Source organism: Cornus florida, unplaced genomic scaffold, assembly GCF_030987335.1.
Source record: "Cornus florida cultivar Cherokee Brave unplaced genomic scaffold, ASM3098733v1 CherokeeBrave_3.0.0_Hap2_Chr06, whole genome shotgun sequence".
In the NCBI taxonomy this organism is placed as follows: Eukaryota; Viridiplantae; Streptophyta; class Magnoliopsida; order Cornales; family Cornaceae; genus Cornus; species Cornus florida.
In genome coordinates, this window is record NW_026775576.1 from 82,205,238 (window position 1) to 82,224,729 (window position 19,492).

The 19,492-nt window shown below is 35.0% G+C and overlaps 2 protein-coding genes across 5 annotated transcripts; both read right to left on the reverse strand.

Annotated features, from left to right (window-relative positions):
• Positions 1–1,765: 1,765 nt before the first annotated feature.
• LOC132312351 (uncharacterized protein At4g15545-like) lies at positions 1,766–7,665 on the reverse strand. 2 transcript variants are annotated; one of them, XM_059810694.1, is made up of 10 exons: positions 6,929–7,665; positions 6,718–6,786; positions 3,733–3,786; positions 3,557–3,620; positions 3,322–3,396; positions 2,972–3,229; positions 2,685–2,730; positions 2,510–2,588; positions 2,301–2,402; positions 1,766–2,147 (listed from the first exon to the last, which is right to left on the reverse strand). In XM_059810694.1, exons 1-9 carry the CDS (start codon positions 7,217–7,219, stop codon positions 2,307–2,309), a joined length of 1,032 nt encoding a protein of 343 aa, XP_059666677.1. In that variant the 5' UTR covers positions 7,220–7,665; the 3' UTR covers positions 1,766–2,147; positions 2,301–2,306. The 2 variants fall into 2 exon arrangements, with proteins under 2 accessions (XP_059666677.1, XP_059666676.1); XM_059810693.1 differs by having other exon boundaries at positions 1,766–2,402; positions 6,929–7,664.
• A 915-nt stretch (positions 7,666–8,580) lies between these two features.
• LOC132312350 (cyclin-T1-5-like) lies at positions 8,581–19,492 on the reverse strand. Of its 3 annotated transcripts, none has more exons than XM_059810691.1 (7): positions 19,316–19,492; positions 13,482–13,793; positions 11,670–11,751; positions 11,428–11,562; positions 10,896–11,071; positions 10,704–10,804; positions 8,581–10,286 (listed from the first exon to the last, which is right to left on the reverse strand). In XM_059810691.1, the coding sequence occupies exons 2-7, from the start codon at positions 13,706–13,708 to the stop codon at positions 9,175–9,177; spliced, it is 1,833 nt and encodes a 610-aa protein (XP_059666674.1). In that variant the 5' UTR covers positions 13,709–13,793; positions 19,316–19,492; the 3' UTR covers positions 8,581–9,174. The 3 variants fall into 3 exon arrangements, with proteins under 3 accessions (XP_059666674.1, XP_059666673.1, XP_059666675.1); XM_059810690.1 differs by having other exon boundaries at positions 10,653–10,804; XM_059810692.1 differs by lacking the exon at positions 13,482–13,793 and having other exon boundaries at positions 10,653–10,804.

Sequence of the window (19,492 nt, forward strand, 5' to 3'; positions counted from 1 at the left end):
TCTTTCTTATCATTTATTTGTATTCTTGTTCCATAGTACACTTTCCTTAATTTGTCTATAAGTTGAGAACCATACATATATATGTTCATAGATTTGTCTACCCTTTCCTCTACATCTCAAGCTTTCCTTCATGCTACCAGGTCGGCTTGGCATTGCTTTTGTCAAAATAAGATCACAAATTTTTTTTTTTTTTTCCAAGTTGATACTTACACATACTTGTCTCTTTTAATACTTGAATCCTGGCTTCCTTTAAAAAGTATAAGGCTGATATGGCTAAGCCACTGACCCATTTTGATAAAAAAAAATAAGATCACATTGTTTTCTCAGCTTCGCAAATATACAGTGATATGATTCATTTCTAATCAAAGCAGAAAAATGTACATCTGTTGCAATTCTGTGCATCGGAAAGTGTGCACCAAGTGACTAGAAGGGGGTAACATGCAATATTTTTATAGTTGATGGACTGAGTTAACTCCAAAAAAATAGTTCATGTGGCATCTTACAACTCTGAAATAGTTCAGGGTTTATGTTTTTATTTATTATTTTTTGGCACTTTTATTACTTTGGATAATATAAAAAAAAATTATAAAACATTTATAAGAATATAAAATTGACATATTTTTCAAGTTTTTCAAACTTTTATCTAATATCTTCTAAGCTTCCATGTTAATCAATCATTTTTTGTATTGTCCACTAAAGGCTAAGGCTGTAGCTAGTGATATCTTTATAATTTTTCAAAGTGAAAGGTGAGGGTTCGAATCCCCAAAAAGATAAACGGGTGGGTGAATATATAAACGCACCCACATTACTAAAAGATGATATTGACACTCCATTTTTTTACACTTACATTCCTATTTAAAAGTAAATAACACCTCTAACCCTAACCACACCCGAATTATTATTTTTTTCAAAACGCACAACTATACTTCTAGATATAGTTGGTCTTCCTCTCTTTGGTGCTTTTTTTTCAACAAAAATCTTTTTTTTTTTTCTTTTTTTTTTTTCTGTGTCCATGTTTTATTTTTCTTCTCCACGCTCTCCTTAATTTTTTTCTCTTTTTCTAATCATTGTTTTTCAATAACTTGACATTATATTCTTTTAACAAAGAATTACACTATTAATGAATCATGTTATCTTATTAATAACAAATCTGATAGACTTATTCGATCCAATCTGAATTCAAGTCACTCCGTGCAACTTAAATAATGTATATACATGCATATATTTCCATGCAAGTTAACTTATGTGTGTGTGTGTGTATATATATACATGCATATATTTGTATGAGTAAAATGAAGTCATTGCTTGATGCAAGATGGAAAACTTGGACAATGAATTCATTCTCAAAACAACCATTTCATTCATGCTAAATGTTACGTATATTTGTGCAAGTATTTCCTCGAAGCTTCATATTGCACTTAAAACAATAAGAGGAAAAGTAGATTACCAAAAGCCACGACCCAAAGGCTAATTATTATCGAATAATATTTTAATAGCAAGTAAAATTGAAGGTGTTTCTTATATAATCAAAAATTGATTTTACAGTGCGCTGAAAGTATATTTTCATTGCTAGTATAATATTCAATACAGAAAAACCTGGCTAGCACTATAAAACCCCCAATAAACATTTCCTTTCAGTTTTAAGTACTTGCCCATCACAAATTCTTTCAACACGGAAGAACTGGATTTCAATTTTCAGTTGATATATTTTTGCTTCAAATCTGAGTGCAGTTTCGTCACAAACACAGCAATTAGGGTTCAAAAATTGTGATAAAAGAGCTATACATTGGGATTACTTAGCAAAGGTATTCACATTATGATGCTCGGGTTTATCAAACATGGGCAATGACATTCGAGGCTGATAAACAAAAATAAAACAAAACCTGATCAAGTTACATCAGATCATAATCTTATCAACATTGGTAAAATTGAAGGGGAAAATGATGAACCCCACACATACAGAAGAAAACTGTGATTTTATGGTAGTTGATTCAATGAAAATCTTGCTAGTGTCAATTGGTACATTTTGAAATGTAAGAGGCACAGCAGGTAATGCGAAAAAGACAGTTATTTACCCAATGCCCGCCAGGAATGGAACACAAGTAAGCCTACAGAAGCTATGCTGTACTTGCTTAAGTATACATAATCTGCAATGGATGAGTCGGACTCAGATCTATGTATACCTTAAGTGAGCATTGTTTTCCTAGAGACTAGAGTCAATAAAAAATAGAAAAAGTCCAGTTGAAGGAACAAGTCCAAAAATTCAGAGACCTAGAGATGGTGATTGGGGATAAACGTACCAATCATCATTGAATACGATTGCGGTTAATCAATCCTTGAAAAGATAGGTAAAGATCTTTATTATCCACTCCAAATATCTCTTCTGCTTTCCTCAGAGTTTCCTGAAAGAGATGCAAATAATTTGTTCGTTTAATCAACCACCGGACCACAAGAATTCAGAACTGCATCAATCTAACACATAATTAAGGGAATTGCCAACATATATTACCTCCCGAGTTTGCCTTTGAGCATTTAGCTCCTTTATGTTAGCAAGAAATGCACTGAATTGTTCATATGATAGACGACTCCTGGAGTCAAAAATCCAAAAACAGCTTGTAAAGGGGCACATCAAACTGATAAAAGCCAATCACTGTGAATCTGAGACTTGGAAACACGGAACTCACCTAGCTTGACGGAAGAACTCCTTTCCATCAATTCGAGGAGTTCGTCCTAAAACAAGTTGAAGCACAGAAGAGGAAAGATAAATTAGGAGACAGGAAATAGTCTGATGTAAAAGTTGTGCTAAAAGCATTTCAGTAGGGCTGAGTACTGATAGATATTTATAATTGATAAAATAAAGATTAGAAGTAACAGCGTTGTCTAATAATTATTAGCAGTGTAGGACCAGCAGTTGTATTTATATCTGCACAGCTCCAGAAATTAAAATGAAATAGCAATAACTCATCCAAACCTGGAACTGGGAGTCCACGAGGAGGAGAATTTGCAGCAGATGACTGCTGGCTTGATGGGTACCATGAAGAAAGTGCACCCCGTCCTTCATATTGAGTTTTCACAGGAGATGTGGTACCAGAGGTTCTCTGTGGAGATCCAACAGCAGAATACCTTCTTGGAGACACACTCGTCGATATGATTTTTGGAGTTCCGGTCGGAGTAAGTCGTGGTGTTATATATGGTGTGATAGAAAATCTTTGCCCATATTGCTTTGAACCTGGAGATCAAAAAATCAGCTTAAATCAGGTCATTAATAACACATGCAGTCAAAAACAATGTCAAACAAACCCAAGTGCCAAAATCTAATACCCTCATCAATTGTGTTTCCACTTTCTGTAGAGCCAGTCACAGAATGTTGCACCATTTGGTCATTCATCTGTCGATCTGTAAGGTAAGCAAAATGAAAGTAATTGTGCCATTGGCCACCAGGTGGGAACCAGAAGATAAAAAAGATATATAGTAAAATAAAGAGAGAATAATTACTTAACATTATCAATTTAGGATGGAAACAATAATAAAGATTATCAATTCAGCTTAAAAGTACCTTTCATAGCATAGGATTTGGGAACTGACTGTTCATAGGTCCCTATGTCAACAGTTTCAGCTTGCTGTTGAACATAAAACATGACAGTGAATCCATTTATTAAAACACAGTTCTTAACATAGATGGACTTGAATCATAACAGTTTTGAACAACTAAAATTGGTATACAGATCTCACCGATGAATTATCATCACTCAGTGACTGCATCAATTGTCTCTTGAATGTCTCCAACTGTCAAGACATCAAGTAAGTTTTGCACCAGATAGATATTATAAAAAATCGGAAATTTTAAGGTTTTGACATTGCACTGAAGGAATTTGGCAGAAAACACACACAACAAATGCTTACCAAAAAAATAGTTCAAATAGGTAAGGACGGGAAAATAAGGAAAGTAAAAAAGAAATGCATGCAGGTGATAAATCAGAGATAGGCTGGTAAGATGGTTGAAATCTACTGACAAATTCAACAACCCCAAAGTACAAATATCTTGAGAAGCTCATCAATGCAAGTACATGCTCGAAAGGGAAAAAACAATGTTCAATATGGTTACAGATAAGAATCAGTAAAGGTATACAAATTTGAGAATACAAGCTCTCCAAATGGTAGAACTATTTATTAGGATGACATAACTTCTAGCATAATAGTGAGTCTTCAATAAAGCAGAGTAAACATCCTTCATATTATGGCATCAAAGCTATCCTTTCGTGGAGTCATCACGACAATTGACAGACAGAAACATTTCATATCATTTTAACCCCCTTTGGAGGTTGATTACCGTATAATTACTTAACATAGGTAACTGTAATGATCTAGTTATTTATCTCCCTTAACTTTATCCAACTCAAAGTCAGAAGTGTTTTAAAGAAAGTTTCCTTCCCTAACAGAGGTTCAAGATTTGCAAACATTAACACTTGTTTTCACCAGCATCAACCCTTGATTCTGGGATCAATATCAGAACCTTTATTTATTCAGCAATCTTGAGAATAACTTAAATTCCTGGGAAAATAGTCAGTAATTAACACATTTCTGAATGTATTAGAAGCCTAAGGTTTATCATAGAATTTCATCCAAATTAATAGACATGGATGTAAAACAAATCCTTTGCAAAAGAAAGCAAGGGTTGAACAAATAGATTTTCATTGATTGAAGATTAATTTTTCAGAAGCCCTGTTTTTACCAAAATAGAAGTATTGATTTTCTTTTTTCAATAATTAGAAGTCTTGATTTTCTCAACCATTGACGAATAGCTTTTCATTTAACAAATATATTTTTAAGAAGCCAATAAAACAGAGAATTATCTCAAAGGAGTTAAATAGAGTTGAACAAACAAACTACAACAGGAAAAATAACAAATTTAAATTAAAGATAATGGAAAGTGGTGTTTGTTTTATATGCCTACAAAAGGCAGGAAAAAAAAGTTACTTTTCTTCTGAGCAGGAAAATTGGTTTATTTAGAGGCAAAGTTGTGGTGTTGTACTACCTGGCCAGTGTTTGGTGAATTAAGTTTGAAGGTAAGGGTGGGCTTTTCAAAACACAAGTACAGATCGGGGTGAAGTGAGCATTGCAAGGAAAAGAAAGAGGCATTAACACGACACTACATGAGTGTGAACTGGGTCAGCTTCTCCTTCAGAGTTTCAATTACTAATGAGTTTAATGTTATCTAAGTTTCTCTCATTATTGGGTGCCCTTATACACTGTGTCAGTTATTCATGAATTCAAGCTTTGATCCTCCCCCTTCGAATAAATAAGTTAAATTATTGATTATTTCTCCTTGGACATCAAGGAACTATTGAGGAATCATAGATAAGACATCAATTATGCCACTCCCTAACTTTATGGGAGTGATGCTGCTATTTAAACAGAGGTGGTTGCTTCCTCCGCTGTTGAAAGAAAATCATTATTAAAGGGAACTCCTCAAAGATCGCATCATGGACAGACAAATGAGAATCAAGGGATCAGGTTAATTGGCATTGGACGAGTGACAATGTACGCTTGGATTTGAAGAGAGGAGTTCAAAATCTATTATTCATCATTGCTCAAATACAGAATCTAATATTGACATGAATGGAAAATGATGAAAATCATCTGCATGAGACTATTACAGGGCACTTCATTCTAACTTTTTGTTCTTTGTGGATTTTCATCAACTTTTGCCTCTTCTTGATCCTTGTTCAAGGATACCATTTCCTTTGAATTCTTATCGTTTTATGACAAATTTGTTTCTTATTTCAAAAGGCAGAAAATTTACAGTTCACACACATTGTTCAGTAAACAAGTATTGTCCTAAAGTTACTAAATATATCCATTAAGTACACAAGGCGCTAAAAAATAGGCTTCAAGAGCCATCCCATTGCACATCATGTAAATTAAACTGCCAAAAAATACATATATTCTCTTTATATCTCTGTCCACCACTCCACCAAGTTTGTAAGCTCTGACCAAGGCTCTGGAACACAGACTAAAGCCAGCGAGGCAAAAGAGGGCCAATATCAGACTTCAAAATGAAATTATATGTATAAGTTAAATGAAGTCTATGTATCGTAGTTAAAGTTTCATGCACTTAGGTAGTAGTTTTTCAGTTTTGGCTATTTCTGACCAAGATAAGTGCAGGCAAAACACCTCAAACTTAAAGGGAACCCCTAGCAGAAGATTGGCAAAAAGCTTTGGGGCTAATAGAATATTAATGATACAAAATTCAGGCCCAAAAAAAAAAAAAAAAAAAAAAAAAAAAAAAAAAAAAAAAAAAAAAAAAAGGACGTAAAATTCAATCTTTATTGTGTTCTTCCCCAATTCTAATCTCCTATCTGTGAACATATTTATAAACAAGAAGGAGCCAAAAAACCTTCAAGGCATTTGAGAACCCATAGAACGGAGTAATCAATTTACATGATTGTTGCTTAAAATGCATTTTAAGCAGTAACCTTAAGGGAATATCAGGGTAAGAAGATGCGTTACAGAAATTATTCACCAACACAGCTTAAGATGCAGTATCAACATAATTAAATTTCCATCATTTCCATTTTCCATCACATCGCAGAACTCAAATAAAAATGGTAGCAGCAGTAGATGAGATAATGGGTCCAACATTTTAGAAAAATCAAAACTTTTATCTATTAACAAAGAAATTTCACAATAATTAACATATACATACAATATTCTTACCTTGGACAAATCGCGTGCTAATTTCTTTGCCGTCATGGCCAATGAATCTCGCTCCTTCAAGAGTTTCATCTTTAGTTTAACCAAAAAAAAAAAAAAAAATTGAAACAATAACCACTCAATCATCAATTCAAATCTTTCAAAAGCAACTGTAGAAATTATATTAGGAAATCTTCCAAATATATATATATACATATATATGATTACTCAGTACATTATCATCGGTGGTTATTTTTAGTCGTCTATCGGATTCTTGATTGTCGTGTTGGAGTTGATTAACCCTCTCTTCGAGCTCCACTACGGCGCGATCTCTCTCGTAAATCTTCTGCCTGAGCCTCACCACCTCCGATTCCAGCTTCGACACGCGAGACGCAATGGCCATCGACGTGATCTTCCGTGCCAGATCCAGTTGCTCGTACGGATCCATTGGGATCACCGACAAAATCTCATCCGATAGATGAAAATCCGGTCCACTTCCGGTGCTATTCGTGCTGCTCTGAGACATATCTCCCAATTAGGAACCCTAATTCTCTCTCTAAATATATGTGTGTAAGAATTTCAGACTGAAGAATGTGGAGAGAGAAAGTTGTTTCAGAGAGGATATAGACCTGACGACTTTAACAAAAAGGGACGATCATGAACCTCTCTCTCCTCTTTCTCTCTCTAAAGAAACCCTAATGTTAATTCGTACTAGATTGAGGAATGCAGAGAGAAGATAAGTTGCAGAGGAGATAGAGAGGGACCTGACAGCTTCGAACAAAACGATGGAAAATTGAAATTGAATGAATATTTTCTCTCTCTTCCCTCAATGGAAAGTTGTTAGGTGGACTTAGGTCTACTCTTGTTATTCGGTAGATTTCTGATTTTAAAATTTTCGAGTTTCCCTCCCAAATTTTCCAAATGAAATGTATAATTGTATAAGGAAAAAATACTTTTAATAAAAAAAAAAATACAATAAATAAATATACGTTTGAGACCCAATGAATAATTTGGTTTAACAATGTTAGGAAAAGAAATAAAATGAAAGGGAGAGTATACTGTTGATTTATTATTGTATTTGATTAATTAATAAATAAATGAATAAAAGATAGTATTTAATTTTAAATTGTAATTGGAAAAGATAGTTGAAAGAAAGGGAATAAAATGATTCTCCATTTAATTTTAAATTGTAATTGGAAAAGATAGTTGAAAGAAAGGGAATAAAATGATTCTCCCAGTGATAAAAGTAAATTGGAATTCAATTGTTATAAAATACATCGATAAAGTTGGGGACTGAGGAGGTCTAAAAGAAATAAAAATAATTTTATAACTAAATTAGAATCACAAGCCTAGATTTCAAGTTGAAAACCATAGTTCCTTCCAAATTAATAATTTATTAGTCAGGTAATGCTAATGCAACCGAAATAATAGATAGATTAATGAAAAAAAGTAACAAATAAATACTACTTTTTACTAATCCCACGTGATATTATTTTATTATAATTTATATTTCAAAATTATTTTCCCTTTTTATTTGAACATTTGGTTCATGGTAGTGACATGTAATACTAACACCTGAACCAGCAGTTCCTCGTGGCCTATGAAGAAGTATGCCTTACGAAATGTACCATCAGAAACTGCAGACCTTGAGTTCAAAATGGGAAGCTGCATAAGATTGAAGGCGAGCGAGCAGGAGTATCCTTGGTAAGATCGGCCTCAGCCTCACCTTCTTGGTACCCAATAACGAAGAAGTAGCATTGGAAATGAAGAGCTAAAAGCAACAGGTAAGCCTTCTTGCAAGACCAGAAAGTCAGGAACAGCTAAATAGTAGCATGTGACCATTTTTAAACCAAAAGTTCACTAGTCATAATAGATGGTACACTGAAATGGTAAAATCTATTGCCCTTGCATCATAAGATGAATGAAACAATACAATGCTCATCGAGTACTGGGAATATCTCAGGCCAAAATGGGCATAACAACGTGACTAATTATGATTTAACAACTGTGTAAATGCACAATACCAGCATCGCCTAAACATATATGAATTAGAAGACAACAAAAGTGTCCCCAATTTCAATTCCTCTAGTTGACCATAGCAATCATCAAAATCATCGTCCTATAAAGACTGATAGTCCCAAATATTTGAAGACCACAGACATTAAATAGGGGGTATAACATTTACTATAACACATGTCCACACACCTGCTTTGATTGATAATCAAAGCCACTCACAAATTATCTGTGGTACCGCATGGAAGTTGAACCAAACAATTAAACCTGAAAATGAAGCTCCACGGTTCATACTCTTATAAAATAGTCATTTCCCACCACCAATATTATTAGGCTGATGCAACAATTCTTTTTGGCAGCCAAATCAGGACGACGGATTTAGAGCATACCCGTCCATAATCACATTTTACACTCTGGCTACGAAGAAAACTCTACCAGAGGCATGCTCTGACAAGCTTTAACAGAACTTCAGACATGATTTTCTTGTACATGCCTCTTGTGCTCCCTTTCTGAATAACCAAGCCTGCCCAACCTGTTTCTATCTTCCAGGAATTCATGGTGGTTACTATGGTGGTGGGGGGCAGTTGTGTAATCATGCCGCTGCCTTCCCTCCAATGGTTTGTCCACTGGGCTCCCTGCTTTTCTCTTGCGATTGCTCGACTTTGGTGACCGATATCCATGGTCAGCATCATCAAATGTTGCAACCTCCCCTTCTTCCACGTTCTCAAAATCCTGTCCACGTGATGACTGCCCTTTCATCCCTTGGTGGTATCCATCTCCACCATCATCTTTATGCTTCACATGATGTGGGTTCTCATGATCCAGCCAATTTGAGGATTTGGACAAGCTTTGCCTCCTGTCCCGCTTCACTTTTTCACTCTCGGCGGCCAATTCAATCCCATCTTCCAGTTCCCTCTCAATGAGATCATCCTCATCCATCAAATCTGTTTTCCGAGGCATGTCTCCACGGGACTTCCTTCGTTTCTCAAGAGCTGCTTTTACTTTGTCTTTGTCAATCTTTTTAATAACTTCTTGAGGAGACTGGCCAAGTGTACCGTCTCTATATTCCAGATTCCGGCCATGGTATTTATCCTTGAATTGCCCTGCTTCTCTTATTTCATTTCTCCCAGAACTCCTTTCTTGATCTTCTTCACCATGTACATCGGAACCAAACCTTGATTTGTTTTGAACCTCTCCCATGTTCTCCTGGTGAATAAATTGTTCTTGTTCATGGTGCTGATCACCATTGATCTCACCATTGTGGTCAGAAATACTCTTCATTTCTGTGTTTCCATAGTCATTATTTCGACTTTGGGAGGTGTTTGGAAGACCACCATGATTATCACCGTAGGACTGGTCAGGCACTGGCCTAGACGATGCTGGCTTCAAGGTTCCAGGCTTTGAAGTAGTACCTCCACCCTGAGAGTTACTATTATTTGTAACATGCTCTTCATTGCCAGCAGGAGCTTTTGAAGGGGCCCGATGAGTTGCCCCACCTCCAGCACTTCCTTCCATTTCACTAGCCTGAGAAAGTGGTGCTCTATTTTGTTCATACAATTCTAACATTTGATTGCTAACCTCTGCAAGAAATAAACCACCACAGTTAATGAGAATAAAAAATACCCAATGTAGTATAAAATTTAACTTCGGATAAAATAACATTTTTTTCTCTAGGACATTCACACCCTCCCCACCCACCCCATAAAGAAATCCAAAAAAAAAAGTGCCTGTAATATTATCCATCTTCCATAAATAATGAGATTTTATGCACTAAAAAGATGAACACAGTAGGGCGAGCAAACATACAAGCATTCAGGGAAAGGATCGCCTAAATATTGGGTAGTTATTGTTAAACCTGGTTGATTGGGTTAACAGAAAATCTATTTTAATAGTGGCATCCAATATTGGTATATGGCATCACTATTCAAGGAAAGCAAACAACGAACCCTCCAATTGGCGTGGAGTGACATCAAACTCCTGCCACCAAACCTTCTCACCATCGGATGGGAGCTTTACTTTGAGGAACTTGGCAGCAAGAAAAATGGCACCTGCCGCAATGTGGTGGGGCTTAAATTGCAAGCAAAGAGATGTCCGCAGCCTGCATGCCGCTTTCCCAGGTCAAAAATAGACAAGGAATAATGACCATGGATGGGTATTATATAGAAACTAGAATAAGCAATCTGTCATACCCATCATTAACAAAATTCCATGCAACTTGAGCAAGGGCATTTTGAGCAACCTTGAATTTCTTTATTGCCTCAACAAGGGGTTTATATGGATGATGGACATTAAGATCAAAACCAAGAGTTGCAAGTACAACCCTCTCCCCCAGTAAAACTAGTTCTTTTTGTTGTTCATACACCTCCTGCATGAAGGATGTAAATGTATTAGATAGATTAAGTTTAAACAACAAATACTAAACACAATTAATGAGATTACTTTGCGAGAGTGTAAAAAAGCTAAAGGAATGGAACATACATATCCAAGGATCAATTACTTTTATTATTATACTTGCAGTAGCATTAAGTTTCATTGTGTTACGGGCATTTAAGGAGAGATTGAAGATGGAGCTTCGATTATGTGTCATGGAGAAACAAGCAACCAATATTACCCACACCCACCCACACACACACACACACATATATCTAAATTACTAGGGAATACTCAATAAAATAACCAATAAAAGTGAGTAATATAAAGCACCCAAACTATAGACAATACCTTTTGCTTGATCCTGTGTACTGCAGCAGGATCCTTTTTATGAATAATTTCATAAGAAACCAGGATAACATCTTTTAGAGGACGAGGAGTTTCTTCAACCTTCCCCGCAAGAAACATACACACTGTTGCAATGGTCTGGAAGATATTTTAAGAGAAGTTAGGCACCACAATTGCTCATCCATCTAAAGCAAAAATAAAAATAAAAAGTAGAAACTAAGTGCAAAAATAAACCAAAAACTCACCTTCCTGTCATTCTTTGCATGGGATTGACGAATGAAGAAACGGTGACAAAAGATTATTGCAGTAGCAATCGTTACCTGAGGCCTGCATTTCAAAACATTCACTATCACATCTGCTGAATATAAAATAATAATTTAATGCACATTGTAATCTCCACATAGAAAAAATGTCTAGGCTCAACTGTAGATTATGATGAATAACATCCTTAACTTCAGTGCTAAAGATAAGAATTTATAAATACAGAAAGAGGATGGGTGTTTAACATTAGAGAAAACCTCCCCCAAGGTTAGGGACAATATCACTTACTTCCGACGATGTTTTTTAAGCACACTGATCTCCTGTCATCTTCCTTAAAATTCAACATTTATATTATTTTCTCAATACAGGGCTAAAGACATTGAATGCATTAAAAACACAACTTATTTGCACTCAGAAGAAAAAAGATCAACTTATTTGCAAAGGAGTTTAGTGATGCTAGCACTAAAATCATATTGGAGGTAAAAATAAAAACTTAGAAACCATGGAAAGGTCAAAAAACTGAAACAGAGGTTTCACATATTTACCCAAACGATAAACTAGCCTAAAACTTTTATTAATAGTTTAAGAGAAATGGAAAGGAGTACAAGAAATAATTGCATGTACTCTTAGCTAGAGCAGTAAGTAATATATATGTAATGACGATGATTTAAATGCAACCTGCTCCTTTAATCTGGACCTCATACTGTATAAACCCACTCAATTAGGTTTTGAACTTCAATTTCAATGAAAATAGTGGTTAATCTAAAAGTATTAGAAAAGATATCCAATACTATTGAAATAATCAAGAAAGCCCCCTCAGATTTTTCACTATAGATGCAGCATACCGCATACATTCTCGGGTTGAGAAAGCAAATGATGTCTCATTCCTCATACAAATCTAAGTAAATTCAAAAACTGCTAACTTTTGTTTTATTTTTTCTTTTCTTGTCTTTTTCTTTTTCTTTTGCTGGACTTCACATTTTCAAAAATAACAAGATTAAGCTAATAGTAAATATATATATATATGGTACTATGATCTGTGACTGCCAATGGTCTGTAAATCTCATAATATATATATAAACAAAATATATATATATTAGAAGGTCCTACATCTCCAGGGACCTTACAGAGAGTTAATTATTTTAAGACTTCCTCAACTATACTAATACTACTATTATTCTCCAAAAAGATAACTGAAACTACTTGCTTATCTGTATTTCAAGATATTTGTGTGTGAATGGCTTCTTAATTGTTCTCACATATGACGTTATTTAAAGAGTACTCCATTTGTCCCATACTAAATGTACCCCTTTTCATTTTGGATGTATTAAAATAAATGTACCTTTCAAAAAGTCATTTTACTTTTATCCAAAACATTCCGAATTTACCCTTTTTGAAAAGTTAGAACACAAGTCAACATGATAAAAAGTAAAATTTAGATGGACAATATTTGAAATGAACTCTTTCCATGCCACTTTTTTAAAAATAAAAAATAAAAATAAAAAATTGGAATCCCCAAAAAGGACATTTAAGTTAGGCAAAGGGAGTCTTATCTTTATGCAATAGCCAACTTGTTTACATATTTATCATACAGATGCTTAATTTGATTACCTTATTCATGTAAACTAATTGAGTTAACAAAACAAAGACTAAATGCCAACAACCTGGTATCTAAACATTTGTGGTTGAAAGAAAATTTAAAAGCATGTATAATAATTTTTAAATGCCAGCCAATACCAGCTATTGAATGTAATTAAAGGGAAAAGGCCCAAAAAAGTGAAGACACGTGAACTTACACTTTAAGCCTCATACCCAAATCCTGTAAGAATGTACAGTATGACTTGCGTATATAAGTTTCTTTCTTCAAATCGATGCCATCTAGCCTGGATGGAGAGTTTTCTTCAATCTCTTTCCGATTGAAATACCAACGGCCACCTTCCTCGGGCTTGTCCTGAGAAAGTCTGTAAGGTGTGCCTTCATACATTCCGTGTTGGGAGGCATCGCCCGGCACCAAACCAGCCATATTTTCAATAAGAAATAGAAAACTAGCTAGCCTATATAGAAGTTCTTCTGATATCTCTCTTGTGAATAAAATCTTCAGATCACCACTAACCAAATAGCATACCGTTCATAAAAATTGGTCAGAAAATTAGGGTATACGCGACAAACAGTCTGCAATAATTTTTTAAAGTACGCGCAAAGATGCAATGGAAGAACCATAATCAAAGGGGTAAACATCCTAAAATAAAAATTGAACAGGTAACCACAATGATGACTTCTTTTCAGATTCTCTAACTGCATGTTACATCTTATGTTAGCTCCAACAAGGATACCTGTTCACTACAGTACAGTTAATGACAATTCATAAAACGGGACTAGAAGCTATATACAGGGTCAAAACAATTATCAATAGGAATTAAGAACGTACTGAATACAAAATAAAGTAATTAATATAGCATGGAACTGCAATTCTGAGATTGATAATTAATTTGGTAGAGGAAGTAGAGAATTAGAAGAAACATAAGTAATGAGATGAAAAAGGTATACTGGGACAGGATCATTCCCTTCTTTTGTTTGGTTTATCAGAAAAGATTTTGCATAATTTTACAAATGATACACTTACAGAGGGAAAGGCCCCCTCCTCCCCAGACTAAGAAACTCAATTCATCCCTCCCCAGTTCTCTCTCTCTCTAAACACAACCACCCAGAAAAGATTTTGCATAATTTTACAAATGATACACTTACAGAGGGAAAGGCCCCCTCCTCCCCAGACTAAGAAACTCAATTCATCCCTCCCCAGTTCTCTCTCTCTCTAAACACAACCAACCCACCCCCCCCCCCCCCCCCTCTCCCTCTCTTTCCTTCTCTCATTCTCCTCTTGTACCAAACATCCCATAATAGATTAACGGCTCTAACAGCCATTTGACAATAGGATTAGGGCCCTGTTTGGTAACCGTTTTTGTTTATTGTTTATCATGAGGGTTTATGTGTAGCTTTTGTTTATCAATAAACAGATACATTGTTTGATAACGTAAAAATGTTTATCTTATTTTTAAAATAATAAACAGAAAAATTAACACCAGTTTTAAATAAATAATAAAAGCATCTATGAAGTGTCCAATTATTTCTTACTTATAATGGCTTTAGGAAATAAATTGCTAGTCTAATCAATTTTTTTTTCCCGGAAGGTACTCATTGCTTAAGTAATATTTCAAGATACCCAATATGAAGACCCACCAAAAGAATAATATTTGTTTTGCTTATTAGCTCTATGTTTTTCTAAATATATATATATATAAATAAATAAATAATAAAAAACACACAAATATCATAAAATTGGCCTGTGTGAATAGTAATTATATAAGTGAATTTATATAATCGATAAACATAAACAATATTAACAAACGTGTTTTTCTTCAAAATCTGTATATATAAACAATAAATTGTAAGCATAAATAGTTACCAAACGGGACCTAGATTAACCACTTTTGAAATGAATTGGTACAATATTCTAGGTCCTAACAATCGCCGAGTTTGTCAGATGTTAGTGATTGCACTAGCATTTCTTCCATGCTAAAATATGATATAAAAACGCTTACTACGGATGCTCATTCTGGTCCGGTTTGTTTCTCTTGCTGGACAGATCTTAGATAGAGTCTTACCAAAAGAAAATGTAGCTGAAAATTGAAGAAAAGCCAAGGGGGAACGATATTCAAAGTAGATTCTAAGAAGACCTAACATTATGTTGATTAGGAAATCACAAATAAAGTCTAAAAATCAAAGAATTCTTGTCCTTACAAAAACTTGTGACTAGTCAAAAGATGGAAGTATAGCTTTGCACATTGAGAGATCCTTGACAAAAATTACCTTTACCCGTTATCAATTGTTAGAGACACTACCTTCATCATGCTTAATCTATTCTAAAAAAAAATTAAGTTAGTGACACTACCTTCATCATGCTTACTCTATTGTAAAAAAAATTTATTGTGTTTTATAAGACAAAAATGTTGGACATTATCTTCATCTTACTTATGCTTGAGCACCTAGGTTTCGCTTTGGAGCAGTTTTAGGCTTATTGGGATTTGGGAATGACGGAATCTATTGCAGAAAATATAAATAATCAACAGGATAAGTAACAGGAGCATTCCCATGTTATGTTCTCATCGTTGTTCTTGCAAGTTTGCAACCATAATTAGGGAAGAGGATTATTTAGATTCTATAGTGCCTATATCTCCACTTATATCCTCCGCTTGTTTAATTTTTGTCCAAATGAGGTCCATATGATGGAACAAATTCAAAAAAAAAAAAAAAATCCTGGTTTAATTTGATATGGGGGATATGGAAAGGATCATAGTTGTTAAAGGGGCGCCTAAGCTCCAAAAGCAGTAGCGCCGCGCTATATCTGATTTACATGTGCATTAACTAATCAAACGCAAAACTTTGCAACAGTAGAAAGGCAATAATTATGTAGATTTTAAAAATATATTATATGATCACAAAGATTCAGAATCAATTACTAGACACAATTGATGTAAGTAGCTGACAATAAGTTCATGAATCTCATCAAATATACAATAAGATTAAGCAATATGAATCATATGATCCATGGAACATGACTAGACGTACATGCTGTGAGCTTCTAGTAGGTTGAGGCACTAATCATATGGGGGGTGTGGAAAGGATCATAGTTGTTAAAATTAGTAGAGAGTGGGAGCGTCTTGAGAGCGCTTGTATATATTATATATTTTATATTTATGTAATTATTTTATTTGAAATATGATTATATTAAGGGCTGCAAATTAAGCCCAGGTTACTTATTATATTATTGGCCCAATTAATATTTTAATGTTTAGAAGTTCATCTTATTAACTGAAAGCCCAATAGCCCAACTCATAATTTAATCACAACCATTGGATTGATTTCCTACCTAGAGAGAGGAAACCCTAAAATCCCACGCCTCAAGAAGCTCCGCCCCTCTCATAACTTGAACTGTCTGAAGCCACCCCATATGGCCAAAGAAAGGGCCTCATCTGTAGAGCAGAAAGATAAGTCATTAAGCCAAAACTAGCCTCTGAGGGTCTGAATATCCCACTGCTAACACCTTTCCTTCAGCAACCAGTTTGAAACAAAAATCCCTAAACTCCATCTGCAACAACAGAATCCACAACCGCTGCAACTCCCTTTCTAAGGCTATCACTCTGCAATGGAAACCCTAAACTCAATCTACGAAGAGAATGTTATCTTGCTCTCTTTCTAATACAATAGCTGAGGGAACAATAGATTGATGGTCATCTCTGTGAAGAAAAAGGTCCGCAAATTCTGTGATTTTGTGTGGATTCGCGAATTTTGAAAATGAGTTCGCAAATTCTCAAAACCGAGTTCGCGAATTTATGCCGTTTTCACTCCCAAATCGCAAATACACATGCAGAGCTCTGATTCGTCACCCAGTTGAACGAATCTTGTGACTTAGGTTGAGAGGGGATCCACTTTCTCCCTTTTTGTTCCTTATTGTGATAGAGGCACTTAGCATATTGTTGAGGAGGGCGGTGAATTTGGGCCTTTTGGGAGGCTTCCAGGTGGAACCCCAGGTTTAGTTGGGTTTGAAAATTCATTCGAAAGGGGTGGGAGAGGTAGGGAGAGCTTGTATAGTTCGAGGCTGTAGAGAAGTTCTCTTGGATGTGCTCCCCTTTTTAGCACATGAAACTCACAAGAAAAAAAAAAATTGGAGTTAAGTACATGTGTCAAATGTGGGTATTGTGTCTAAGCATTGGATTTTTCCAATCTTTAAACTCAATGGCACAAGGACAAGATAATTTGTAGAGTGGAAGGAGCATTAAATTAGAGTTTGACATTGGTTAAGACTTGAGTGGAAGGATAGTAGAAAGGATGATTGAGGTGACACCTTTTTTGTTTGGCTAAAAGGAAGGGAATGAGAGATTTTATATTTTATTACAAGTATACCCTTGTTATATAAACTAATACACAAGTATTACTATATTTCTTAAATTATGAAGATTAGTATCTTCTATCCATCCCTCTTCCCTCCTTCCTACCAAACAGAGTAGTACTAATTAGTCTTTATGTATTTAAATTTATTTCTTGGAATTTTATGGAATGACTAGATATTTAAACATTCTTAACATATTATCATCACTCCAAATGGCACATGTTTTTGGACCTAGGGTTGGGGCATGAAATGCAAATGGGTAGGATATGAGGGCAACATTAGAAGAAACATAAATAACCACTCAAGGTACTATCTTTTCTCCAATATCAAAATTATTTATTGGATATAATCCAACAAATTAGAATTTCCTTTTCTATAAAACTTGAATGATAGAGACATTGTCAAATAATCTCTCTCCTTCCTCAAACTGCTGAAAGCATATTTATTTGTTCGCTCAACTTCTTTGCTTTAACCCTTAAACCAGAAGCAAGTTAACTGTTCACTTGCCAATCAACAACCAAAACAATCTGGATTTTACCAATCAACTTGATATGGAATGCCAGAGAGCACCCAAAAAATGCATCAATTTGGTAAATTGCCCACAAGAAGATTAACACAAAAGTACTCCAAAATAGAATGCATTATCGAGTGTATTCCTCTGGGGTGCTAGGAGGAGAAGATTGAAATAGACCCATCATTTTTTTTTATTTTGCAAAACTAATTGCTTCGAGACTCGAGCCCGCATCCTCATGATTGTAAAAAATTACTAAAGAGCACCACAGTGGCCCAAAATCTTTATCTCCCAATATTTACTTTTTGCGTATGGCCTATTCAAAAGTACTCTATGAAGTAGACATGTAGAAAAGGTCCTTTGTATGTGTTCCCACAGCTATGATTTGGGTAATCTATCTAATTTAAAAAGTGCAAAAACTTTTAACGAATAAATTATTTGGCATTATGATCCATTTAACTTTTATGATAAGTGGAAACAGTTCTCACATTACAAATTAAAGCTGCCACCCTAAGTTGTCATAGGACAATGCTTTTCCTGATCCTACGGAAAACTGTGCTAGTGGGTGAGGTTCAAGCTTTTACTTATATCTTTGATAACTTAGCCGTAAACAGTCTAATGTAGATTGACAATATTGCCTCAGAACTGCCACGTGAACAACCCGAGTAATCCGTCTAAAAGAGAAAAGTAAAACAGTCTGTACCACAACAGAACTCACTGCCTAGCCAATTCAAATCACCTAATAAAATATCAGGGCATCTTAGAGATTAATCAACCATCGTCAACATGGAAAGCTAAAGATTAGAGATTTCCAACTCAAATCCTCTTGGCATTCTTTAAACAAACAATTCTCCTTAAGACTATCAAATTAAGCACAAATTCTTTTCCTAAAATCACTTTACACGTTTCAAACGACAGCCAAATCTGAAGCATAATAGTAATAAACACAGCTAAATTTTCTCCTAACCACACAGAAATCAAAAGAAGGCGTTAAAACTCTTTATCTATCCCACACAGAAATACAAAACCCTTCAACAAAAGGGTACCAAATAGTGTAAGACTGTGTTACATGGCCTCGCTTCTTTAACCCTAAGTATTTGTGTCGATACACCGATATATGAAAGTAGAGTGGACACGGCAAGCGAATTAGAAAAGAAAGAAATCAGAATTACCTTTATACGATTTGATGATTTAGATGAGATTCGACGACTCCGAAGCCGGAAAATCATGCCGGAGACGGAACAGTTCGCCGGAAGAGGATGAGATCGTCGGATGTGGCTGATACTAGGGCTAGGGTATTCACTGCTTCGCCACCAAGAAACGATGGTTTCGTGAAATCGAAACCTAAT